The following is a 27,115-nucleotide window of genomic DNA, read 5'->3' as shown; positions in this document are numbered from 1 at the left end:
TCCACATGTTGGTTGGAGGATTGCTGTGGGCTGAACAAAGAATTGTTCTTAAGCCCACTATCCACTTCCACCATAGTACTGGTAGTAGTGGATATAGCCCTATTGGTAATACGACCAGGATTCCAAAAATACTTTTTGAGGTTAATTTTGCGTATGTACAGTGCCTTGCGAAAGTATTCGGCCCCCTTGAACTTTGCGACCTTTTGCCATATTTCAGGCTTCAAACATAAAGATATAAAACTGTAATTTTTTGTGAAGAATCAACAACAAGTGGGACACAATCATGAAGTGGAATGAAATTTATTGGATATTTCAAACTTTTTTAACAAATAAAAAACTGAAAAATTGGGCTTGCAAAATTATTCAGCCCCTTTACTTTTAGTGCAGCAAACTCTCCCCAGAAGTTCAGTGAGGATCTCTGAATGATCCAATGTTGACCTAAATGACTAATGATGATAAATAGAATCCACCTGTGTGTAATCAAGTCTCCGTATAAATGCACCTGCACTGTGATAGTCTCAGAGGTCCGTTTAAAGCACAGAGAGTATCATGAAGAACAAGGAACATACCAGGCAGGTCCGAGATACTGTTGTGGAGAAGTTTAAAGCCGGATTTGGATACAAAAAGATTTCCCAAGCTTTAAACAGCCCAAGGAGCACTGTGCAAGCGATAATATTGAAATGGAAGGATTATCAGACCACTGCAAATCTACGAAGACCTGGCCGTCCCTCTAAACTTTCAGCTCATACAAGGAGAAGACTGATCAGAGATGCAGCCAAGAGGCCCATGATCACTCTGGATGAACTGCAGAGGTCTACAGCTGAGGTGGGAGACTCTTTCCATAGGACAACAAGTCGTATACTGCACAAATCTGGCCTTTATGGAAGAGTGGCAAGAAGAAAGCCATTTCTTAAAGATATCCATAAAAAGTGTTGTTTAAAGTTTGCCACAAGCCACCTGGGAGACACACCAAACATGTGGAAGAAGATGATGACTGTCAGATGAAACCAAAATCGAACTTTTTGGCAACAATAGAAAACTTTGTTTGGCGTAAAAGCAACACAGCTCATCACCCTGAACACACCATCCCCACTGTCAAACATGGTGGTGGCAGCATCATGGTTTGGGCCTGCTTTTCTTCAGCAGGGACAGGGAAGATGGTTAAAATTGATGGGAAGATGGATGGAGCCAAATACTGGACCATTCTGGAAGAAAACCTGATGGAGTCTGCAAAAGACCTGAGACTGGGACGGAGATTTGTCTTCCAAAAAGACAATGATCCAAAACATAAAGCAACATCTATAATTGAATGGTTCACAAATAAACATATCCAGGTGTTAGAATGGCCAAGTCAAAGTCCAGACCTGAATCCAATCGAGAATCTGTGGAAAGAACTGAAAACTGCTGTTCACAAACGCTCTCCATCCAACCTCACTGAGCTCGAGCTGTTTTGCAAGGAGGAATGGGCAAAAATTTCAGTCTCTGGATGTGCAAAACTGATAGAGACATACCCCAAGCGACTTACAGCTGTAATCGCAGCAAAAGGTGGCACTACAAAGTATTAACTTAAGGGGGCTGAATAATTTTGCATGCCCAATTTTTCAGTTTTTTATTTGTTAAAAAAGTTTGAAATATCCAATAAATCTCGTTCCACTTCATAATTGTGTCCCACTTGTTGTTGATTCTTCACAAAAAATTACAGTTTTATATCTTTATGTTTAAAGCCTGAAATGTGGCAAAATGTCGCACAGTTCAAGGGGGCCGAATACTTTCGCAAAACACTGTATTTACCGCGGTATTAGCCATTCGTGCTAGCGCAATCCACTTTCTCTATCGCTCATTGATTGACGTAGTCTTCTTGATTCTCAAGAGCTGGGTTATGTTGTCTCCGCAGGAGTAGGACTAGGCAGAAAGACAAAACGTTCTGGCTCCACCTTAGGGGCAGTCCCTGAGGGTATATCCTCCCTCTCTCTGCTACAGGGAATCAGTTTTTTTCTGTCTAGTCAGGAGTAAGGACCTAAGTTCCTTGCTGGGATCTTTTGGTCCTGGCAAGACTTTTTTCTTTTAGAAAAAGACATTTTTTAGGTAGTTTTCTCCAGTGTTTTTTCCTGTGAGATCTTCAAGCAAAAATGCCGGACTGGGCGACACTTGTGGTCACCCCAGCCGGCCTACGAGCGCGCGCAGACCATGGCATTGCGCTTGGTCGGCCGCGACATATTCAAGTAAGTATGCGGGGCCGGGCGACGGGCTGGATGTTGAGATCCAGTGGTCACCCCGGTTTCTGCCTACGAGCGCGTGCAGACCAGAGCTCCGCGCTGGGTCGGCCGCGACGGAGTCCCAGTGGAGGGACTGACCTTGCGAGTTAAAAGTCTCGCTTGGATGCCAGGAACCAGAGAGTCGAGGCGTCCGGAGTGGTCCACAAACCCCCACCTCGGTGGAGAGGGTATTGTGAAGAGAGGGTGCCTGTCGGTTCGGTATGGTGAGTAAACGTTCCCTTTTTTCCTCGTTATGAGGCAGTATGTATTATGGGCCCCTCCATATATGGTCAGTATATATCTGATACTTACAAGTCCCCCTTGTAATACAGCATGTGTTTGTGGGAAGTGGACTTGGTTTAAGAGCTAACACTCTACCCAGCAGACTGTAGCATTACAGCAGACATAGGAGGTATAATCCTACCTTATTTGTAGTGTATCTCCTGTAGATCTATCAATCGCCACTCAGCAGAGATGCAGGTGGATGTGCTGGGAAAAACGATTTCGGCGGTCCGCCGCCATTTTGCCGTAGACCAGGTGCATGCATGTCCTCAGGTCACGCCGGCCGCCATGTTTTTGGAGTCTAATGTCTCCTATATGGGGGCGGCCATGTTTCATGAGCCCAGCTACCTCGTGGAGAAGCTGGGAACGCCGGAAGGCGTACACAGGGGGCGGAGCCACGTCCTTCTACCCGGGAAAAAGCAACAGCTCCTTCCAGTCTGTAAAGACAGACGCTGACTGCAGTTGGTTGGAAACTTCACTGCATCGGTTGGTGAGCCTTGGGGGTCCCTCTCTCTCTCTGTGGGATCGAGAAGCAGGTACTCTGAGGGGCGCTATTGCGCTAGGGGGAGACACATAAAAAAAAAAAAAAAAAATTTAAAAAAAAAAAAAAAAAAAAAAAAAAGATTTTTTTTTGTGTTTTCTGGCAAAGGTGTCCTGAATTATCATGGACCCTGCCACTCATGTATCTCCTCCGGATCCCCTCGAGGGGTCTGCGGGATCCTCCAGCACCCCACTGACGATTAAATCATTGTCCGCTATTATGGAAGCTTGTGTCCCGGGTGGAAGTGGCTTGTCAGGGACAGGGCGCAAGTAAGCGACCCCCGCCTAACCCCTTATTATCTGAAACCTCGGATTCAGACTCTGAGCCTATTTCTGCAGTTGCAGGTACTTCATCTGGTATTGGTGTCTCGTGTACTGTCTTTTCAGACAGTGAGGAGGATGTTTCGGCATCAGCCATAGCCAGAGAGGAAGCGTTGGTAAACGCACTCATTGTATCTGTTCAAGAGACCTTAAGATTACAGGGTATTCCGTCAGAAATAGCTGAAACTGGAATCCCTTTTGGGACTAAAAACGCATCTAGTGGCGAAGGTTTTTTCCATTGCCCAAATGTTTTGGCAATCCAATCAAAGAAGAATGGAGTCTGCCAAAACGCATTTCTACTATTTCTAAACGCATTAACAGGCGTTATCCGTTTGAGGAAACCCTCATTAAGAAATGGACAGAACCACCTGTGGTGGATTCACCAATTGCTAGATTGAATAAAGCCACGGTTATTCCTCTAGAAGACGCTCCGTCTTTTAAAGATCCAGTGGATCGCAAGATAGAAGCTATGTCTCGCACCATGTTTACCTTGATTGGATCAGCTTTCAGACCAATAATTGCTATTGGTCTGGTTTCGCAGGCTGTAACTGTATGGACCAAATGGTTACGCCGGGACCTAGAAGTGGTCCCTCAGGCGGTATCAGATTTGTTGGAACAGATGATACAGGGGTTACAGTTTGTGTGTGATGCGGCGTTAGACGCCACTTCATTATTGGCGCGAGCATCTGTCTCAGCGGTGGTTCTCAAGCGTACACTGTGGCTAAAAGGTTGGTTAGCCGACCAAGGTTCCAAAAAGCATTGGCTAATATCCCCTTTTCAGGAGAGCGTCTATTTGGAGCCAACTTAGATGAGATCATTAAAGATCTCACGGGTGGAAAGAGCACCTTTTTACCGCAAAATTTTAAAGGTAAAGGAACTCGTCAAAGACGAGGGCCTTCTTTTTCTGCTCACAAGAGGTTTTTTCGTCCCGCGGGTGAAAAAACTAAGTCCTCCAAAGCTCCTGCAGGAGGCGTCAGGGGTCGTTGGTCGGGCAAGCAAAAGCCCGCCCCCTCTAGACCTGAAGATAAACCGTCCAAAGCCTGAAGGTGCGCCCCCCACCCATAACTGGGGTGGGGGGACGTCTTCGCCGGTTCCCGGATCCATGGCTTTCCAGAATCCCGGACAGATGGGTTTGCGAAGTCATAAGGTCAGGGTACAAGATCGAGTTTCGATCTCTCCCACCGGCGCGATTCTTCCCTTCCAATAGCCGACTATCCCCGGATCGTTTAGACGATCTGTGGAGAGCAATCACAGATTTACTACAACAAGGAGTGGTAGTCCACGTTCCTTGGACAGAACGCTTTCAGGGGTTTTTATTCAAACCTATTTACAATACCCAGGAAAGAGGGCAAAGTGCGTCCAATTCTGGACTTAAGGGCTCTCAATTCTTTTGTCTACATAAGAAGATTCAGAATGGAGTCCATTCGCACAGTAGCAGCCTTTCTGCATCCAGGGGATGTCCTAGCGTCCATAGACATCTAGGACGCATATCTTCACATTCCCATTTTCGCAGGACATCAGCGGTTTCTACGTTTTTCCGTAGAAGAGAACCACTATCAGTTTGTGGCGTTACCTTTTCGGTCTCGCCACGCCTCCGCGGGTCTTCACGAAGGTGTTGGCCTCAATGTTGGCACTTCTGCGCCAAAGAGGCATATCGATTCTAGGTTACCTAGACGATCTTCTGCTTCATGCAGAGTCTCCTCAGACCTTGCTACAAAACATAGAAATTACTATGATTTCTTTACAGGAATTCGGGTGGCTGGTGAACCAGCAAAAGTCATTTCTGGTTCCCACCCAGAGGCTCGAATATCTGGGTCTAATTCTAGACACAGTCAGGACAAGAGTTTTTTCTTCCGGTAGGGAAACTCCGAAAGATTCAATCAGCAGTCCACCAACAGCTGGTCTTCCCTTCGGACTTGCATGAGGGGTCTGGGGTTGATGGTGGCTTCCTTCGAAGCAGTCCCATTTGCCCAGTCCCATACCCGAATTCTTCAGCAAGAGATTCCTCTCAGATGGAATCGGAATCCGGAATCCCTGGACAATCAGATCCGATTGAGCAAACAGACCAGAGAATCTCTGGTCTGGTGGCTTCGGTCTCCGATGCTCAGCCAGGGAAAGTCATTTCTGCCAATATATTGGACGACAGTGACCACGGATTCCAGTCTATCCGGATGGGGAGGAATTCTCGGTCAGTTATCTGTCCAGGGACTTTGGTCCCCGGAAGAATCCAGGTTACCGATAAATGTATTGGAACTGAGAGCGATCAGACTTTGTCTGATTCACTGGACCGAGCAGCTCCAGGGCAGCCCGGTTCGGATCCAGTCGGACAACGCCACGGCCGTGGCTTATGTCAATCACCAGGGGGGCACCAAGAGTGTCCGAGCGGCCAAAGAAGTGGCTTGCATTCTTCGCTGGGCGGAACGATTTGTTCCAGCAATCTCTGCGGTGTTCATTCCGGGGGTGGAGAATTGGCAGGCAGATTATCTCAGCCGTCAGACTCTGGATCAGGGGGAATGGTCCCTCCATCCAGACGTTTTCCACCAGTTGTGCCTACGATGGGGCACCCCGGATATGGATCTGTTGGCATCTCGATTCAACAGGAAAGTTCAGAGATTCGTGGCTCGCTCCCGCGATCCTCTAGCAGAAACCGCAGACGCACTGATCGCCCCGTGGGGGCAATACCAGCTAATGTATGCCTTCCCTCCTCTTGGGTTACTGCCAAGACTTCTTCGCAAGATAGAGGAGGAAGGAATTCCAGTAATCCTGGCAGCTCCGGACTGGCCTCGTCGAGCTTGTTACGCCGACTTGGTCAGACTGATGGCGGACGTCCCGTGGAGACTTCCTCTCAGGGAGGATCTACTGTCTCAGGGACCGATCTTCCATCCTGCTTTACGATCGCTGGTTTTAAACGGCCTGGTTATTGAGACCCAGGTGCTGAAGGACAAGGGATTGTCAGCTTCAGTTATTCCTACTCTAGTTAAAACAAGGAAAGCGACTTCCAGAAAGATTATCATCGTACATGGAAGTCTTATATTGTGTGATGTGAATCCCTTGGGTTCCATCTACATCTTTATTCGGTAGTCCGAATATTGGCTTTCTGCAACAGGGAGTTGAGCAGAAGCTGGCCTTGAGTGTTATCAAGGGTCTGGTTTCAGCATTTGCTATCTTCTTTCAGAAGCTTTTGTCTACTCATTCCTTGGTGCGGAATTTCATCCAGGGGGTGCGACACCTGGTTCTGCCAGTGCACGCGCCGTTACCATCCTGGGATCTTAATTTGGTGCTGACGGTTCTTCAGACACCTCTCTTTGAAAATATCAGGGAGATTCCCTTGCCTACTTTATCCCAGAAGGTGGTCTTCTTGGTGGCTATCACTTCTGCACGCAGGGCGTCAGAACTGGCTGCATTATACTGTTGTTCCCCAGATCTGGTGGTTCATAGGGATAAGGTTGTTCTTCATCCGAATCCATCCTTCCTTCTAAGGTGGTTTCAAAGTTTCATTGAATAAGGACAGTGTATTGTCCTTCCTATGTCCTTAGCCCAATCATCCTCGAGAATTTGCATGGCATTCCTTGGATGTAGTTCGGGCGATCAGGATATACTTGAATACTACGGATTCAATTTGTAAGACGGATTCACTGTTTGTGATCACGGATGGCCCTAAGAAGGGGTTGCCTGTTCTGCTGCGACCATCTTTAGATGGATCAGACAGACGGTGGTATAGGCTTATTTTATCTAAGGGTCGGGATCCCCCATTCCCTGTTAAGGCGCATTCTACTCGGGCGCTTAGAGTTTCCTGGACCTTCCGCCATCAGGCGTCAGTGGTTCAGGTTTTCAAGGCGACTGTTTAGTAGTCGGTTCATACCTTTACAATATTGTATAAGTTTTATGTGATGGCATCGTCAGATGCCTCTTCTGGCTGCAAGGTTCCTGCAGGCCACTGTTTGAGGAGACTGTTGGTCTACCTCGAGGATTTGTGGGGTAGGTCTCATCTGTTTACTCGATGAGTCCTTTGATACTTCTGGTTGGCTCCGGTTGGGCCTTCTAGATTGGATTTTGATTCTGTCAATCCCACCCCTCATTTTGTGGCACTGCTTCTGGATGTCCCAGCTCTTGAGAATCAAGAAGACTACGTCTGTCAATGAGCGATAGAGAAAAATGGATTTTTGTAAGATCTTACCGTAAAATCCTTTTCTCTTAAGCTCATTGACAGACGTAGTACCCGCCCCTCTATCATTGAGTTGGGTTGGGTTAAATTCTCTGTACTGCTTTAAAACAGAACTGATTCCCTGTAGCAGAGAGAGGGAGGATATACCCTCAGGGACTGCCCCTAAGGTGGAGCCAGAACGTTTTGTCTTTCTGCCTAGTCCTACTCCTGCGGAGACAACATAACCCAGCTCTTGAGAATCAAGAAGACTACGTCTGTCAATGAGCTTAAGAGAAAAGGATTTTACGGTAAGATCTTACAAAAATCCATTTATTCCTCCCTCTAACGTTTTCAAAAACGTTTTTTTTGCCTACATTTTGGTATGGAGCATGCGCACATGGGCTATCTGTCAGCAATAGACTCCGGGAGCTATTTTTGAGTTTTACACTTTTCTTAAAATCTTTTTTTATACTTAACTTTTTCACACAGTTAAAAAGCAGTTTATCTCAATATCATATAACACATCTTTCCCAAGCATTTTTTTTTTTTCCTGCCATATATTGTGATTTTGAACAAAACAGTCCTGCTTTTAGCTGGACTGTTTTTAACTGTCGCCCTGACGATATTTGATCTTAGTGAATTTCACATTGCTCATAACGTTTCTGATGGAGGTATAGTGAATTGCATTGGCGCCTTCGCCTAGTCGCCATGGAGTTAAAATAGAACAAAATCAATGCCGGAGGTATATTAAATCAGGCCCAAGGCGTCAGTGAGCGCTGGCTAGCGTTGGCTGGTGTTAGGGCAGCGTTAACAGACAATTTTCTGGATAAAGTCCCACGTGTATACAGTTGAGCGTACAAGGAGTATCCCACTCATTCCCTTCTCCCATCCCCTTTTTTACAATAAAACCACAAAACAAAGATGCCTGAGTTGTCTATGTCTCAGTTCTCACACCCAGGGCCTCAGCTTACACGGGCTGGAGAGGTAACCGGTAACAATGGCAGACCCACATCAGGTAACATGCCTGGAAAACCTGCTACATTTGTGGGCTTGTCCAGGATTTTGACATTAGTTACTGGGCCAGTTGCCCTTGGCAACGGCACAAGAAAAAGTCCAAAAAGTACATTTTTTTGTCCGGAATTGCTATTTAAGCGCCAGGCCGGTGTGAGACTGCAACTGCAGGAGGCAGGGAGAGGGGGTTGAGGCTGGAAGCCCACATGGAAGGATGCTTATGGCAACGCAAATGTTCTAAGAAAAATTGTAACTTGACAAAGACTTTTTGTGTGGATTGTGAAATGTACTCTGCTATCAGAAAATGGAGAACAGGAGATAAAGGTGTCCGTGTGTATGAATGCTGCAACTGCTTAACCACTTGCCGACCACCGCACGACTATTTACTGCGGCGGTCAGCCCCTCACAGGCAGAGCGACGTAGTACTACGTCGCTAGCCTGTGAGGGTCTAGGGAGCGAGCGCGCGCCCCCGGAGGCGCGCTCCCGCGTGGTCACAGACCCCCCCGCGCATGTGACCAGTGGACCCAATGTCCGCCAGTCACTCAGCGATCGTCGGTGCAGAGGGAGAAAGGCAGGCGGCTAATGTAAACAAGCCGCCTGTCATTCTCCCCTGTGTATGAATGGTGATCATACGGTTCTACTATGTAGGACCGTTGATCACTGTTCATACACCTCAAGCCACAGCCAATCACAGTTAGAATCACGCCCCTAGGGACACACATAACCCCTCCCTCTCAAAAAAAGTTAACCCCTTCACTGCCAGTGTAATTTTACAGTAACAGTGCATATGTATAGCACTGATTACTGTAGAAATGTCACTGGTAACCCCAAAAGTGTAAAAAATGTCAGTCAAGGGTCCGATCTGTTCGCCGCAATTTTGCAGCACCACAAAAAAAATCGCAGATCGCCGCCATTGCGCGTTAAAAAAAAAAAACAACAAAAATGACAAAAATCTTTCCCTTTGTTAGTAAACACGATAACTTTTGCGCAAACCAATCAAAATACGCTTTTTGCAATTTTTTTACCAAACATATGTAGCATAAAACAAATTGGCCGAAAATATTAAAAAATTTCGATTTTTACATTGTTTTGGGGAATTTCATATAAAAAAATGTGAAAAATATTGTTATTTTTGCAAAATTGACGCTCTTTTTTTGTTTATAGCGCATGATCAAAAAATCGCACAGGTGATCAAATACCACCAAAAGAAAGCTCTGTTTGTGGGAAAAAAAGGATGCCAAATTCGTTTGGGTACAGTGTCGCACGACCACGCAATTGTCCGTTAAAGTCACGCAGTGCCGAATCGCAAAATAGGCCCTGGTCAGGAAGGGGGTAAAATCTTCCGAGGCTTAAGTGGTTAACAGTGAGAAGTCCCAGGGTGGGCAGTAAAAATGGCATCAGGGGTCCCCGAGAGGATGGAGAAGTGGACGCTGGAAGTCCTAGAGTGGACAGTTAACATGGAGGCCGGGGGCACGGGAAGAGAGGTGCCAGGGGCCTGGTGATGGTGCAGGCAGTGGGTTCAATGTGGGCAATGTGGTGATCTGCTGCTCAGGGCAGAGAAGGGTGAGGGCCATCACAAGAAGCTTACTGTTATGTGGGAGACCGGCCTCACTCAGGAGGTGACGGGGAACGAGTCATAGTTCCTCCGCGGAGCAGGAAGGGGCATGCTCAGGCTGATGATGCAGCTGGAGGCCCTGCCAGCAGTCGGTGGACCTACAGTCTGCAGGAGGGGAGTTTGGTTGCAGAGCTCCATAGGAAGAGGATCCGTGTCCACTCAAACCGTAGGAGAACGGTTGGAGATGCCTACAGCAAGGGCCTTAACGGGATCCACCCCAATTACTGTCCCACAGCCTGTTAAGGCAGAAGCCATCCAGGTGTTATTCTCCAGCACCAGCAGTGAGGGTGAGAGATGCCCTGTTAGAATGGATTCCCCATCCTTTTATGCAAAATACGGGTCCCTTGAAGAGGGCATGGATGATTGGGGATCATTTGATGAAACCAAATGGGAATAGGGGGTCAGAGGCTGGGAGCAGCTCCCCAGGTCCCGAAATGACTGTACTTTTAGAACAGGAGGCCAAGGAAGCTATTGAGAGGGGGGAACTGGCCCAGAAATTGGGGTTCTGTGATGCCTACATTACAAGGGTCCCAGACTTTACCCCTCCTGGGAACATTGCTAGGGACAGGGATCAAAACACAGCATATGAAGAGATGATACAGAGGATATGCACCCCTTTTTCTCCACCAGGGAGAGGTAACCGAAAGACACTCCCCCGGTTATCCAGGATACAGCGGTGGAGGCAGAAAATGGTTGCATTGGAATACGGCTATGACTACCCGTATGCACCGAGAGAGGTAATGCTTGCAGTGGAAAGGTACAGGGACTTTTGGTGCGATTCATTTATCTGGGATTAACTATTTGTCCCCAAGCCTTATAGGGACTCCCCAGCGGAAGGACTGAAAGACAAGTTCAACAAAGTCAGAGCTCAGTGATATTACGGGCGCTCCATCTACATAGATAGGGTGGAGTTCCGTCGACCAGATGGGTCAAGATATGCGTGGTCCATCCGGGACAAGAATGAGAACGGGGATTATGTGCCCCACCCTGAGTATTATATCTGAGAACTGCAAGTACTCTATTTTCACATGAGAGGATACAGGAGTAGAGAAAAAAAAAAAAAACTTTGTGTGGCTGGCTGGCTACCACAACTGACCAAGGAAACTTTGAAAAGAAAATATAATGCTGAAGCTTTTAAGTTTAAATTTTCAAGTTCAATGCAGGCCCCTTGGGCCATTGGGCCAGGGTCCTATTGGAAAAGTCAATTTTGTGATGCTAGACATTTTTAGACCATCGGGTCCAGGTCTTCTGGAAGATTATTCTGTGTGTTGGGTCCCTTGGGCCACCGGGCCAGGACCTTTTGTGGATTACAAATGGCTGTGATGGACTTCATTCACAGTCCTTAGAGATGAAGATGTTGCTCCAAAGTTCAAGTGTCCAGGAACTTTGGTGGGGGGTGCCCTGCTGGACCCCTGTGATGTTTCTCTGACGTAGCAGGACTGTGGGTCATGAAAAACTATGGCCTGCCCTGTTTCACTTCTATAAAGAGGACTCTGTTTAGATAGCAAGCTCTTCCAATTAAAAGAGGACCCCGGCGTGTCAAGACACTGGTTAGCAGAGGCAGTCAGGTAGGGAGTGGAAAGGTTGCCCTTGCATTCACGGAAGGAGGGTATTCCCACTCAACTGTCCAGGAAGTTAGGCCTGTAATTTTCTATTGTATATGCAGCTGTCTAACTTTTGCTTCCTTTAATCTCTAGGTGACGACTAATTTAGAAGTAGTTAGTCAGGAACATTGCACTGTATTTTTCTTCGTTGTTCCTCTCCAAATGAGTTTGTTTGCTGAGGGGTGCATCGGTTTTCATGCTCCTTAAACTGTGTATTATACATGTACAGCAGATTGTAAAGATATATTTTTTCATGCTAATTTATTTGTTTGTTTGTTTCCCCTTTTCCCCTTCTCCAGGTTTGTGGGAAACTCCTGATTTTTGGCAGAGTTTTTGATAGGAGGAAGCTGCCTCAGAGTCAGAGGGACCTGACTTGTTTGGTGTGGGGTGGGTGTAGCACCCCACAGGTAGGTGCTAGGTAAATGTATAGTGGGCTTTGTCTGCCTAACAGCAGGGCCATGATTTCTTTAGTGAGGTGCCCAGATGTGTTGAGCTGAAGGGGAAGTCTCCCCACTGGCTCCTGTGAGAGAGGCTTCTCATAGGGCAGTGGAGGAAGCCCAATCAGGGGACACATTCAAGCTTGTAACTACCCCAGAAGGCAGAATATGCTGCAAGGGATTCTGGAAGTGGGTATAAGTTTGGGGGAGCGTGTGATGCAGAGGTCTTTGGCGGGAGCAGAGTCCCAGGAGGGAGAGAACGGCTGTCTCCCCTCCTGTCTGAGGAAGCAGGTGTCTCGGGGTGTCGCCTGAGAATCCAGAGAGTGCTGAGTTGAGCTGAGGGGGATCCGGTGTGCCAAGAACCAGCGGAGAGCGAGAGGGGTTCAGTCCCAGGAAAGCCTACACAGGTTGTGAGTACTGAGGATTGCCCCTGGGGATCTGCCTGAAGTGTTAGAGGAGACCACTCTGGAGGAGGTTCTAGGATCCAGTGCCAGCTAGCTGTAAAGGGGGTACCTAGGTTGAGGACCCTCAAGTTACAGAGGGGGTACATAGTCAGTGGACCCTGAAGAGTTAAAAGTGTAAAGGGGGTGCCTGTGGTTTGGCCCCGAATTGTACAGAGTGTCTGTTAAGAGTTGCATTCATACATGAACCTTTAGCAATTTACTACAAGCCAGTGCAAGGCTGGGGAGTGTAGTCAGTGACTCTGCAAGTTCAAACAGTGTCAGAAGCTCTTTATTCTACAGTCCTGGATCTTCTGGACTTAAGGTCGGGAATCTAGCACTTCTATCAAGTTACAGTGTGTTACTAAGCGTCAGTGAGCGCTGGCTAGCGTCGGCTGGCGTTAGGGCAGCGTTAACAGACATTTTTCTGGATAAAGTCCCAAGTGTATACAGTTGAAGCCTATAAGGAGTATCCCACTCATTCCCTTCTCCCATCCCCTTTTCTACAATAAAACCACAAAACAAAGATGCCAGATGTCTCAGTTCTCACACCCAGGGCCTCAGCTCACATGGGCTGGAGAGATAACCGGTAACAATGGCAGACTCACATCAGGTAACATGCCTGGAAAACCTGCTACACATGTAAAACATTTTTGCACACATACATGTTTAAGGTCATTGAAGAATTGTATATGTGTAAATGTGAATACTTAAGGCACATACTTTATGCAGGATTTTCTGCTAGCTCTGTCAGGGAGAACCTGCTTTCCATGCAGAAAATAAGCATATGCCGGTGTGAATGAAACCTAAGGCTTCACACACATGGGCAGAAAACAGGCAGATTTTAGAGGCATTTTCTATTTTCATTTTTGCCTTAAAACACAAAAGGAGGAGTGGAGCCATAACTAAAGGGACTCAGGTTCCTATCTAAAGCTGAACTCCATGTATAATCTTTATTCAGGAGCTGACTGGCAACTTTTGGCCCAGAGGGCAAGTACAACCCAGAGGCCCATGGTACAGCAACTCGGCCCCACTCACGCTCTCTCTCTTCCCTGCCTCCTCTCGACCCCATCCCAGGTTCAAGCTCTGCTCCTGGTACTCTCTGCTCACCTGGTGGGTTGGGCGGAATAGCGCCTGCTGCACCAACTCCAGATTCCTGAACTGACCGGCAGGGGGGGTGGCCGAGGGCTGCAGAGGGGAAATGGAACGGCTTGGTTGGGGCTGGCCAGAGGAGAACCTCTGGTGGGGCAATGAGCCGACCTCTGCTCTGACAAGCAGTGCATCATCAATGCTGGGAGATGCGGCCTGTGTCCTGTACCTATCCCACACTCCGAAGAACACTGGTGGGGACTTTTTACTCCTACTCACCAGGAAGCCTTTAGGCATGTCTGCAGGGCCGGTGCAAGGGTTTTGTCTACTCAGGCAAATGTGCATTTTGCTGCCCCCCCTCCACCACGATATGGCATACACTTTATTTGTGCTCCGGTCTGTGAGGGGGTAAGGCTATGCATTCCCTGCTTCCCCTTACTGGCTACAGGCAGTTGGTAGGTGAGGCAAACTAAAACCTCCACGCTCTGTGCGGTAGGAGAGAGGGCGCAGCATTATCCTGGGTACACACGGGAAGATGTTTTTACTGTAGTAATGTCACTGGTACCCCCAAAAGTGTCAAAAATGTCAGTTAGGGGTCCGATCTGTCCGCCGCAATGTCGCACTCCCCCCCAAAAAAAATTGCAGATCGCCGCCATTACTAGTAAAAAAACAAAAAAAAAACAATAAAAATGACATCATAAGCATAACATTATATTCAGCGCTGGACTTATGACATCATATGCATGGACTCACAGCTGAACACTAAAGGGCAATCCAAACAAACACCTCCTGAAATATGTAATAAATTAGTGCAGCGCAATCCTATTGATGTCTCATAATTAAACAAGCATGCTCCAAAAGAAAAAAAGTCCCAAAGAACTCAGGTGCCAGTGCAGAAAAACGAAGAGATGACTGTCCAAGTGGACACAGGTCCTAGAGCCGATAACCATTCTGAGACACTTTGAAACCGGTGCTCAAGAGATCCCGCCACCACATCACTCTCTGCCTCTCACCTTATCTTTGTGACCCTACAGGGTCAAGCAGCATGTAATATCCACAGGAAATAATGGCAACCACCTCCGCTCCTTCACTCCTTAAGACCCAGTGTGTCTGGTATATAAGCCTCAGATCCGCCTTAATATCTCAGTAAGCAGAGATGAATCCTCCAAGGAGTATCCCCATAATATGCAAGAGAGAAAAAGGAACCTAGTGCTCTCTGTATATGCTTCACTTTAGTTTATGAAGAAGAGGTATGTCACTCACATTTAAAATGATCATGTACAGCAGTTTTGCAGAGCCTGCAAGCAAGCGTGTCTGTCTGTATCCAAGTAGTGAGAGATTAAAGATGGCCGCGGGTCACGTGACGTCCCCCGTAAGTGTTACGTCCAGAGTGGTCCATTCTGGACGTAACACATACGGGGGACGTCACGTGACCCGCGGCCATCTTCAATCTCTCACTACTTGAAATGAAATGTGAGTTTTTTTCAGCATCATTTAATAAAGCTTATGAAACGGGATTACACTATCTTGAGTTTTTCCCTCCTATGGTCCCACATTCTTTGGCTTATTGAGGAAAGATTGGGTATTGGAGTCCACAAGACTAGTCTCAAAGGAAAAGAAAAGACCCACACCGGACTAAGTGCGTTTGACCCACATGCAATATTGCTAAGGGGTCCTGGCAGTCTGGTAAGTGGAAGTATCCATGGGGAGTGGACCCCCTCACCATTGCACCTTATCTTTTGGCACGGATTGTCACCAGTTTGTACAATAAAGAGCACTTAAGCACATTGCACCTTCACTGGCTACTTGCTTAAGGACTTTTTTTGGGACTTTTATGGAACTTTATTTATTTATTTATTCCTTTATTCATATTTAAATTATTTATGCACCATTGTATGGTATATTGATTTGCCTTCTATCACGCATATGTATTTGCACTTGATTTCACAGCACTGTATGATTCAGATTAGGATGAATTATTTAATTTATTAATTTACTATTCATTTATTTATTTGCAATATTACACAGTTTTCACCCACCTACACAAGAATTTTGAACCCGTCACTTTATATATTCCGATTTGCGCTATGTGTCCTTTTTTGTCATTTTTTAATTACTTTTGAACAGCAGCATTTTGGATTGAGGGTAAACATCATACATCTATAGCGCAGTATTAGTATACATTTTCACTGATCATCAGTGCCCTTATGATCAGTGCAGTCTTATCAGTGCCCATAAGTGCAGCATATCTGTGTCCCCTTATCAGTGCAGCCTCATCAGTACCCATTACTGCAGCTTATCAGTACCCATTAGTGCCACCTCATCAGTGCCCCCCTATCAGTGCAACCTCATCAGTGTCCATCAGTGCAGCCTCATTAGTGCTGTCCCATCAGTGCAGTCTCACTGGTGCCCATCAGTGCAGCCTCATCAGTGCCCATCACTGCAGCCTCATTAGTGGCCATCAGTGCAGCCTCATCAGTGCAGCCTCATCAGTGCCCATCAGTGCAGCCTATCAGTGCCCATCAATGAAGAAAAAAAATACTTACTTGCAAAATTGTGTACGCAGAAATTAAGATGAGGGAAGATGAAAACACTGCACGGGGATCAGAGGGAGGAATCAGGAGGAGAGCCGGCCGTATCACACATAGAGACACCGCTTGGAGTTGAAACGCTGGCTGCTGTCACAAAAAGTCCCGCCTCATGGACCAGCTCCTATGATAGATGTCACACTAGTTCAATTCAAAGTCCAAAGTGTCCTGTCTATCATAGGAGCCGGTCCAATAGGGGGGACTTTGTAGGACAGCAGCTGGCATTTCAGCTCCAAGCAGTGTCACAGTGGGAGATCCTCACTCTGCACGAACCGGCCAGCTCTCCTCCCGATACCTCCCTGTGATCCCTGTGCAGTGTTTTGTTTTCATTTTCTGGCAGAAGCAGTATGGCCATCAGAGCGGGCCCAGGTTGCAATTGCCTACCTGCCCCTCGGCCCAGTCTGCACCTGCCTTTATGGTATAATTATATTGGTCAAGCTTGTTACAATGTAAGTATGTATATCTCATACCTGAGGAACTGCTGGGGAAGCCGCCAATTAATGCTGTAGTTGGTGCTACTACTGTAATCACCACTATGTTCTGTATCCTGTGCTGTGTGACTGCCCCACTGCACACTGAGTAGTCTACTGGGGAATGTTGGTTTTATTGTTCTCAATGTGTTAAACTAAAAAGCCCTGCAAGTTTAATACTACTTTGAATTGCATTGGATAAAGCTTGTGTGGCCATACTCCCACACCAAAAACAATTGTGCCTATTTGTTTGTCACTGAAAGTTCATATGCAGAGCAATGGAGATGCATAGTTGGACAAACCCTGATAATTAAAAAAAAAGTAACCACGAGACAGAGAGCATTAAGCAGGTAATATAGGAGGTCGCTCACTCTGGCCATTTTATCCTTCCAGAGGCCGGCAGGAGTGGAGAACTGTAAAGGATCCATTGTTACCAAAAACTTCATCCTGACTGCTGCTCACTGCTTCCACCTAGATGATGAAGCACACTTTGTCACTGTGGAACTAGGTAAGTGATGATGTAGAAGCCTCCATGGTGGTAACTTTACGCACAGAATAAATAAAGAACTTCAGTTAAAGTGTTACTAAACCCACAACAGTAAAATCAGTCTGTATATGCAGTAATGTATGCTTTTTATACTTACTGTGGAACCCAAGAGGTTATTTGTGCCCATTGTTTAAAAAGGCTGTCTGATCCTGTCTTCTCTGAACCTCCCCTTCTTTCACAGTATCCAATCCATCTCCTGACAGTACAGAGCCTCAGGGGCACTCTGCAGATGATCAGTTTGGCGTGTATTGCTAGAGAGTATTTTTTTTTTCTTGGGAGGATGCATGTGATCAGCACAGGGCCAATCAGCACTCTCCAGACAGGGTGTCAGGGGTCATGCAGCCTAATAGAACAGTCAGAGGATAATGAAAACTCCTCCTACAAGCATTAACCAGACACTTATAGAAGTCACAAGACTGCTATATACAGTATTAAGAAAAGGTATAAGAAAAGGTATTTAGCAGTTTATATTTACTAAAATAATTGCATTTCCATGTTCTGTGTACTTTGGGAGACCAGATATAGTGAATGTAGGATCCTGGGTTTAGTAACACTTTAACAACATTTTTGGAAGCTCCATTTAAAAAAAAAGGAATAATCTTCAATAACATGTGGGGCCTATAAAAGGAAATTAAGACTGGCCACACATTTACAGTCTGAATGTGCAATCTTCTATAAAATGGCCAAAAAATACACCGTATGGCCAAAGGTTTGTGAAGATGAGGTTTAATGTTAAAAAATGTAAGGTAATGCACTTGACCTAGGGGTCCTTAATAGACAACAGGCTTAGCAATGGCATGCAATGCCAAGCTGCTGCAAGCAAAGCCAACAGAATACTGGCATGTATAAAAAAGGGATTCACTTCAGAGATAAAATTATTATCCTCCCACTCTAAAAGACTCTGGTATAGCCCATCTTAAGTATGCCATCCAGTTCTGGGCATCGGTCCTCAGAAAGGATGTGCTGGAACTAGAGAGAGTCCAGAGAAGGTCAACAAAGATAATTTGGGGAATGGAGACATCAGCTATGAGGAAATACTACAAATATGGAACTTATTCTCTCTGGAGAAGAGACTCTTGAGAGGGGATATGATATCAATGTACAAATACCAAACTGGCGACCCTAGCATAGGGAACAAACTTTTCACTGAAAGGGAATTCAATAAGACATTGGGCCACACGCTAAAACTAGAAGAAAAGCAGTTTAAAATTAAACTGCGTAAGGGGTTCTTTACTTTCAGAGCAGTAAGGATGTGGATTTCTCTTCCACAAATTCTGGTTTTAGCAGGGAGCATCAATAGTTTAAAAAACTATTGGATGGGCACCTTAAAGCGGAGTTCCACCCATTTTTAATAGGTTGGAATACATAGCTGTATGTAATCCCCTTTAAAACGGCTTTTACCAATGGAAACTTTTTTTTTTTTTTTTTGCTAGTAAGTACCTTAATTTCGGCATTATTGCTCCTCTCCTCACTTCCTGGTCCGATCGGCGATGACGTCATTCGGCGATCCGCAGTGTCTGCTTGGATGTATTCAATTCCAGAAATCTCGGAGTAGCTGTATCTGTACTGAGCCGTGCCTGCCCCGCCTCCTCCCCGCCTTCGCCCCGCCTCCTCTCATTGAGTTGCATTGTATGAATGTATTAAGGCCGTTCTCTGCCCCGCCTCCGCCCCGCCTCCTCTTACAAATCAATGAGAGGAGGCGGGGCAGAGAACAGCCTTAATACATTCATACATTGCAACTCAATGAGAGGAGGCGGGGCAGAGGCGGGGCAGAGAACAGCCTTAATACATTCATACAATGCAACTCAATTAGAGGAGGCGAGGCGGAGGCGGGGCAGGCACGGCTCAGTACAGATACAGCTACTGCGAGATTTCTGGAATAGAATACATCCCAGCAGACACTGCGGATCGCCGAATGACGTCATCGCCGATCGGACCAGGAAGTGAGGAGAGGAGCAATAATGCCGAAATTAAGGTATTTACTAGCAAAAAAAAAAAAAAAAAGTTTCCATTGGTAAAAGCCATTTTAAAGGGGATTACATAGATCTAAAGTTCCAAAAATGGGTGGAACTCCACTTTAAAGACCACAACATACAGGGGTATACAATGTACAGTTAACAGCAAACACACACACATCATAGGTTGAACTGGATGGACTGGTGTCTTTTTTCAACCTCACTAACTATGTAACTATGTAACCTGACCATCACACCTATTCTATTTTAGGATGTGTAAGTGGGAATTTGTCTTTATATATCAAAAAGAGCATTTTTCAGGTGAGGTATTGATGTTGGAGGTAAGGATCTGTCTCACTCTCTGCATTGCAATGCATCCCAATAGTGTTCAGTAGGTTTGAGGTCAGGGCTCTATGCAGACCACTCAAGGTCCTCTACACCAAACTCATCAAACCATGTCTTTATGGACCTAGATTTTTGCACAGGGACACAGTCATGCTGGAATGGAAAAGGGCCTTCTTCAGTTCAGAAGACGTAATAAATGCCTGGTCATCAGTGGTCGGTAGAGTTAAAAAATGCCCCTTCATCAGTATTCGGTGTAAGTAATAAATGCCCTGACATCTATAGTCAGTGGAAGTAATAAATGCCCTGACATCTATAGTCAGTGGAAGTAATAAATGCCCCAGTGTCAGTCGACAAAAGAAGTAATACATGTTCTTGTGTCAGTGATCAGTAGGAGTAATAAATGGCCCAGCATCAGTGGGATTAAAAAGTGTTTCAGCTTCAGTAAGGGTAACAAATGCTCCAGAATCAGTAGTAAGTGCGAGGAGTGGTGCATCCTCATTGGTGGTCAGTAGAAGGAAGCCCCATCATTGGAGGACAGTAGTCAGAATATAATGGCCCATCATTGGTGGTCAGTGGGAGGAATGTTGCCTCATCATTTGAGGTTGGCCAGAGAAATTAAGCCCTTTCATTGTTGGTCAGTGGGAGAATGCAGTCCCATAATTTGTGGTCAGTTGAGGAATGTAGCCCAATCATTAGTGGTCAGTGAGAGGAAGGTAGCCCTATCATTGGTGGTTAGTGGTCATACTTTTCTGCTTAGAGTTCTGAAAGAAACCATTTATTTCTGCACTTTTAAATGTTATTGTGTTTATGATGTACTTGACTTTAAACAAACAAGTCAGAACTGTAATGAAGGGAACTGCCATTGATGACTTTTTGAAGTTACAAGCTCCAAGGCTACAATACTCAGTAAAATCCAAGCAAAGAGAGCAACTATCTGTATATCAGGTGTTTCAGCTTCACTGGCTGCATGGATGCTCAATAAGCAGGGAAGGTGGCTAAAAGATATTGGCCTTCAGAACCTGTACATTCACAAACAAGTCAGCAGTGGTAGCTCCTAAATTTCTATCCTGAAGGTGTTAATTCCGCTGAAAGAAGTCATATTCTTTTTGGATGTCCCAGGTCCATCCGACAGAGCAAAAGTTACACGGAAAGTCCAAAACATCTACCGCCATCCAAAATATGACCCCAACAGCAAGAAAGATAAGAATATTCCAAAATCCTTTGAATATGATTTGGCTCTTGTCGAGTTGAGCCAAAAGATTGAGTTTTCTTCAACAGTCAGGTATTATTTTCTATTTGTAGAGAGTTTTGATATTTGCATGAAAGTAAACCCTAACAATAAACTTCTCTTGTTTGTTGCCTTTTGGTCCTTCTGAAATATACCATTGAAAGTGTTTTGTTATATCTGATGTTCAAAAAACAGCATGTTGTATTTGCTAGAAATCATGTAAGCTGTGCACAAGGAGGGGCAATAAAGATGTGGAGGGGATTTGAAGATGTGGAGGGGTTATAGAGCTGAGGAGAAAGAGTAGCTTAGGAGAATTATGAAGATGTGGAGGATGAAGGAGATCAGGAAGGGTAATAAAAACGAGGAGGGGTTATGGAGAGGTCTGTGTTCTTTGTGATCCATAAAAAATTAAATAGGCAGGGCTGACACCATAGGCTTGATAAACTATGGGCGTACATCATTAAAATAGCTCAGATTGTGACGTATTGAGTTATGGATTTATGTCACAGCGGCCATATTGTTTAAGCAGTCCTGCCTCACCTATTTATACAAAATGTCGCACAGAGTGATATTTCTGATGAACATCATATTCCACAGAAACATGCAATGAGATTCATTGTTTATTTGTTACACTCATTTTTGTATAAATGTCGCAACGTGTGCTATTTTAATGATGCACTGTGAATAGTATATCAGGCCCACTGTGTTTTCAGCTCAAATGGGAAGGGAGGAGCATAATAGATTTCTGGCACATCAATAGTTAATTTTCCTTAATTCCAATGTGTTTAAAGGCCTAAAACAAGGGAAACATGACCTAATTCTGGATATATACTAAATATCTTTTTAAAATTTGCCTTAGTGTGAGCTTTACCCTTTTCGCTGATGATTTTGTTTTGCATTTTTTTTTCTTGCACGCCAGTTCAAATGTACATTTTAGACTTGAAGATTAGTTAGAACTCCTAAATATTTTTTAAGTGGAGACCCTGGAGCATAAAATAGAGGTAGTTCTGATTTTTTTATGTCAAACAGTAGTAGCGCAATGGATTGGACTGGAGTCAGTGGACTACCTCTGCAGTATGGCATTCACTGCAACTACTGCAGTCAGTGCAAAACTGCTAGAAAAAAAATAAGCAACACAACAGCTACACATTGGATTGGACTGGAGTCAGTGGACTACCTCTGCAGTCTGCAGTATGGCACTCACTGCAATAATTTTAAATCACTACTGCACTACTGCATTAGTGATTTAAAATGATTGCAGCAGTGAGTGGCGCACTACTGCAGCAGTAGTCCACTGACTCCAATCCACTGTATAGCTTTTTTTCTAGCAGTTTTGTACTGACTGCAGCGCAGTGCAGTCAGTGCAAAACTGCTAGAAAAAAAAGCTAGACAAAAGCCAGACAGTGGATTGGAATGGACTCAGTGGACTGGTGGACAGACACTACTACTACACTTTCAAATCAATACTCCCAGTTAAGTAGAACAATATTATAGTGCAGAAAGCATAACATTTCAGCATGTTCACCAGTTAAACGGCTTATTTTCATAAATTGCTGCCATTTGACTAAAAACACGCTCACTTTGTACCGAGAAGCAAGTCTTTTGTAGCGTGCCTCATTTTCTTTCCACCACTCAAGAGGATCACTTTTTCTGTCAATTACTGGTTCCTTTAAATAGAGATGAAGTTCATCATTCAGGGTCATTATTGAAGATTGAGAAGAATCCTCCGCATGAGGCCCCAATAAAACACTGAACATGGCATCTATTTCACCACAATGAATTTGCCAGTTGTCTTTTTGGACAATTTTCTCCTGCATCCTGCTCTTCCACATCAGAAACCTTCTCTTCCTGACTTCTCTTTTTGTCAGGAAGAACCTTCTGCACCTTCTGTTGAACTTGAATCTCTTCTGTCAGCCATTGTTTTGCCTTGGCCAATACATCATCAGAAGAGAAAGGATGGTTCTTGTATCGAGGATCCAAAAGACATGCAAGCACAACATTTTTATTCTCGTCATGCTTCTCAAACTGTTTGGCAAGGCTGTCCCTCATGGCCTGCCTACATGCTTTAATGCCACGTGTGTTGGGTCCTTCCCGTTGAAGAAGCACCTTCACTCTCACACATGGGATGAAGGAGGACACAGATGAGTTGTAATGACTCACTTCTATTGTCACTTCATCAATGGGTAGGAGCGTCTCAATAATGTTGGCTACTACGTCCCACTGATCTGCAGTAGGACAAGAATGTCCTCCAAGTCCATATTCACCAGAATATATAGTGAGAGCTCACTTCTGCTCCAGCACCCTTTTTAACCTGTAGCGTTGAGTTCCATCATGTTGGAACAGCCTGTATTAAGTTGTTTTTGGGTAGGCCAAGGTCTTCCTGAATGTACCTCAGTCGCTGCTTGGCAAGAATAGAATGGTGGAAATGGCCTGCACACTTCTTCAGCATGCTAATAATGTCAAGCAATGCTTTCTGGTTTGACAGACCATCATTTACCACAAGTTGGAGGGTGTGTGCCATGCAACTGAGGTCTGACACTTCAGCAAGTCTCATACCTTTAACCATGTTCGTTCCACTGAATAAAACAAATTTATGCAGCGCTAGCAATAAATTAGTGAAAATATAAAATTATAAAATTATGATAGAACCAATCTATATCATACAAGAAATCATAATATAATGTATCAATCACATTAAGTGCATAAAATAACTGCAATAATTATATAAAGTGCATGATAAACTAAAAAGTTCAGTATAGTTTTCAAGTGAGAAGATTAAAGTGCATAAATAAATAATTTGGTGAAAAAAGTCCTTATTGATGATCCAATAGGTGCCAAAGTGCCAAGTGAATAAAGGTGCTTATAAGGTGAAGGTGCCCTCTTGGTTCCCCACTCACCGGATTGCGATTGTAAAAAAGCCCTTGGTATTATTGCACATTTGCCCAGGATCTGATGTGGGGTTCCTCCGATGTGACCTCCAAATTGAAATCGTCTCCGATATCACCATTAAAAGAAAAAAGGGCCATACATCGTGAAGTACGTAGGTATATTTTATTTCCCCAAAAAGTGATTCAATACTTACAGGATAAAAAGGTTAAAAAAGCATGTATCAAACAAAGCGAGTGGCGCCGCTCGTAGCGTGCGTTCCACATACAGGAAGTTCCCAACCGGAAATGACGTTACGTCCGCAACCGGAAGTGCGTCAATGCGTTTCGCCGTCACACACAGCGTCTTTGAAGAACCAAGTGGGGAACCAAGAGGGCACCTTCACCTTATAAGCACCTTTATTCACTTGGCACTTTGGCACCTATTGGATCATCAATAAGGACTTTTTTCACCAAATTATTTATTTATGCACTTTAATCTTCTCACTTGAAAACTATACTGAACTTTTTAGTTTATCATGCACTTTATATAATTATTGCAGTTATTTTATGCACTTAATGTGATTGATACATTATATTATGATTTCTTGTATGATATAGATTGGTTCTATCATAATTTTATAATTTTATATTTTCACTAATTTATTGCTAGCGCTGCATAAATTTGTTTTATTCATTTATTCTAAGATTTTTCTTAGTGTTTGCAGCAGCTGCACACTTTCACAGTTTATCACCATAATTTATCACTATTGTGCAGCGCGGGTTTAAATTTGTTTTTTCATGTTCGTTCCACTGTCTCACAGCACAAGCATCACTCGGTCTTTGGTGATTCCCCATTCTTCTAGCATGCCTAGAAACATTTCTCTAATGTACTCCCCAGTGTGGGATCCTTGCATCACTTTTGTATTCAACACCAAATGCCTTCTTGTCCATTCGCTGTCAATGAAGTGGCATGTAAGACTCATTAGTGATTCGGTTTGTCCTGACCAGCAGTCAGTCCTGAAGGAGAGTGAGTTGACAGCATTCTCTGGTTTCAGCATAGCCTTTACTTTCTCAATGACCTTTTGGTGAATCTTTTGCAGCATTTCAGTTCAATAAAATTTGTCACTCTTCAGTTTGTACCTTGGCTCAAGCATGGACACTAACCTCTGAAATCCAGAGTCAGACACTATTGTAAATGGCTGGTTATCAGTGACCATCATCTCTGTGATTACTCTGTCCAGCATTTGGGATCTTCCATCAGATATTAGCCACCTGTTTTTTTTTTTTCTGAAACATATCTGTTATTGTTGCCTGGGATAGGGATGTTTCACCTTGTTATTCATTTTGTTTTTTCTGTCCTGCATTATACAATTCAACATGATGTACTCTTAGATGGGCCCAAAGATTAGACATATTTTTGGTTTTTGCAGTTATTGATCCCATGCTTACATTGTTTTTGCAAGTGTTGCACAGTGCTGCTGATTTTCCTGGAGATGGAGAAGAGAAATAGTCCCAGACCACATTTTTCTATCTCCATCCATCTCCATTAAAACTTGAAAAGACACTAATTTAGGCTTAAAAAAATGGCTGGCTGGCACCCTGTGGTGATGAGTGGCTGGCACCCTTTGGTGGGTGGCTGGCTGGCACCCTGTGGTGGGTGGCTGGCACCCTGAGATTATAGCACCCTGTGGTGGCTGGCTGGCACCCTTTGGTGGGTGTATGGCTGGCACCCTGTAGTGGGTGCATGGCTGACTGGCACCCTGTGGTGGGTGGGTGTCTGGCTGGCACCCTGTGGTGGGTGGGTGGCTGGCTGGCACCCTGTGGTGGCTGGGTGAGTGGCTGGATGGCACCCTGTGGTGGGTGGCTGGCTGGCACCCTGTGGTGGGTGGGTGGTTGGCTGGAACCCTGTGGTGGGTGGCTGGCTGGCTCCCTGTGGTGGGTGGCTGGCTGGCTGGCACCCTGTAGTGGGTGGCTGGCACCGTTTGGTGGGTGGCTGGCTGGCACCCTGTGGTGGCTGGCTGGTACCCTGTGGTGGCTGGGTGGGTGGGTGGCTGGCTGGCACCATGTGGTGGGTGGATGACTGGATGGCACCCTTTGGTGGGTGGCTGTCTGGCACCCTCTGGTGGTTGGCTGGCTGGCTGGCACCCTTTGGTGGGTGGCTGGCACCCTCTGGTGGGTGGCTGGCTGGCACCCTTTGGTGGGTGGGTGGCTGGCTGGCACCCTTTGAAGGCTGACTGGCACCCTTTAGTGGGTGGGTGGGTGGCGTGGCACCCTTTGGTGGCTGGCTGGCACCCTGTGGTGGGTGGGCGGCTGGATGGCACCCTTTGGTGGCTGGCTGGCTGGCACCCTGTGTGGTGGGTGGCTGGCAGGTACAGGCCCAGGGCCGGTGGGTGGCTGGCAGGTACAGCCAGGCAGGGCCTGTGGCTGGCTGGTAGGCAGCTGTGGGTGGTGGGTGGCCGCGGCGGCTGTGTTACACGTGCACTGTGTCTGTGACTGGTCTTTGATAGAACTAGATCACTCACTGTCCCAACTGACTGTGTGCACAGCATGCATTGCAGAGCAGACTCCAGTGTGGCTGCGGTGGGTAAAACACACTGTAACGAGGCAGCCTAAGAAGGCCACATAAGCTGCCCAGTGCGCGGAGGCGTGTCGCAACATACGCGATAACGTCACGGCAATATCGGTAAATCCAAATATATCGGGGAAAGTGCATATCGGCCCTCGCTATATTGGTGTTGCCGATAATCGGTCGATCTCTACACAATATTTTACCCAATTTTTGATAAAATATAAAAGGCGAGGTTCCATCAAGTAAATACTGTAGGTACCAAATATGTAAAGCCTAAATATTGCGTACACCTGTGAAACTCCTGTGAAACTCCAGTGCCAAAAAATGCCAATAAGCAACTCTTTAAAACCCTTACAAGTCATCAGTGTGAAAAATTGTTCTTTGCACGTACATGCACCTGACCAATGCGCAGGGGCAAGGGGGATGGCTTAAAAATTTTGTTTTCTAGTTTTTTTTTCTAATTAATTTACGGTACCTTTAATTTTTTTTTATTTTGTTACCTAACCATGTTGCCCTCCTATAGCGTGCTGACAAGCCCCCTATGTGATAGCATGATGGACATAATGGGTGCCTTTTAAGGAGCCTTTAGGGGTCTATTACATCCCTAATGTCATCTTTGCACCCTATCAAAGCTAATCAGTCACAGATCTTGCTCAATTAGCTTCTTCCCAAGCCAAAGCAGCTGAGGAATGACAGCTCTAAAAAATGAAGCAACAAAAAGTTAATTGCTTCCGGGTTCATCGTGTGCAGACGCGATCAGTAAATCTATAACAGTTGCAAGTCAGTTTATAGAAATGTGCTGCCACAG

General features: G+C 45.4%; 1 protein-coding gene across 1 annotated transcript in view; it reads left to right on the top strand.

The window, feature by feature from the left end:
• The window catches only part of LOC309559994 (complement factor B-like), a 135,980-nt gene that overhangs the window by 74,395 nt on the left and 34,470 nt on the right, over positions 1-27,115 (top strand). Inside the window, exons 12-13 of the mRNA XM_082263475.1 lie at positions 17,190-17,304; positions 20,763-20,925. Of these exons, the coding sequence (XP_082119601.1) occupies positions 17,190-17,304; positions 20,763-20,925 (278 nt within the window). The remainder of the gene's footprint in view (positions 1-17,189; positions 17,305-20,762; positions 20,926-27,115) is intronic.

This window comes from Pelophylax lessonae (assembly GCF_965119305.1).
Source record: "Pelophylax lessonae genome assembly, chromosome: 7".
NCBI classification, from domain to species: domain Eukaryota; kingdom Metazoa; phylum Chordata; class Amphibia; order Anura; family Ranidae; genus Pelophylax; species Pelophylax lessonae.
The sequence above is the reverse complement of the archived record's forward strand: the minus strand, read 5'-3'. Positions and strand labels throughout refer to the sequence as shown.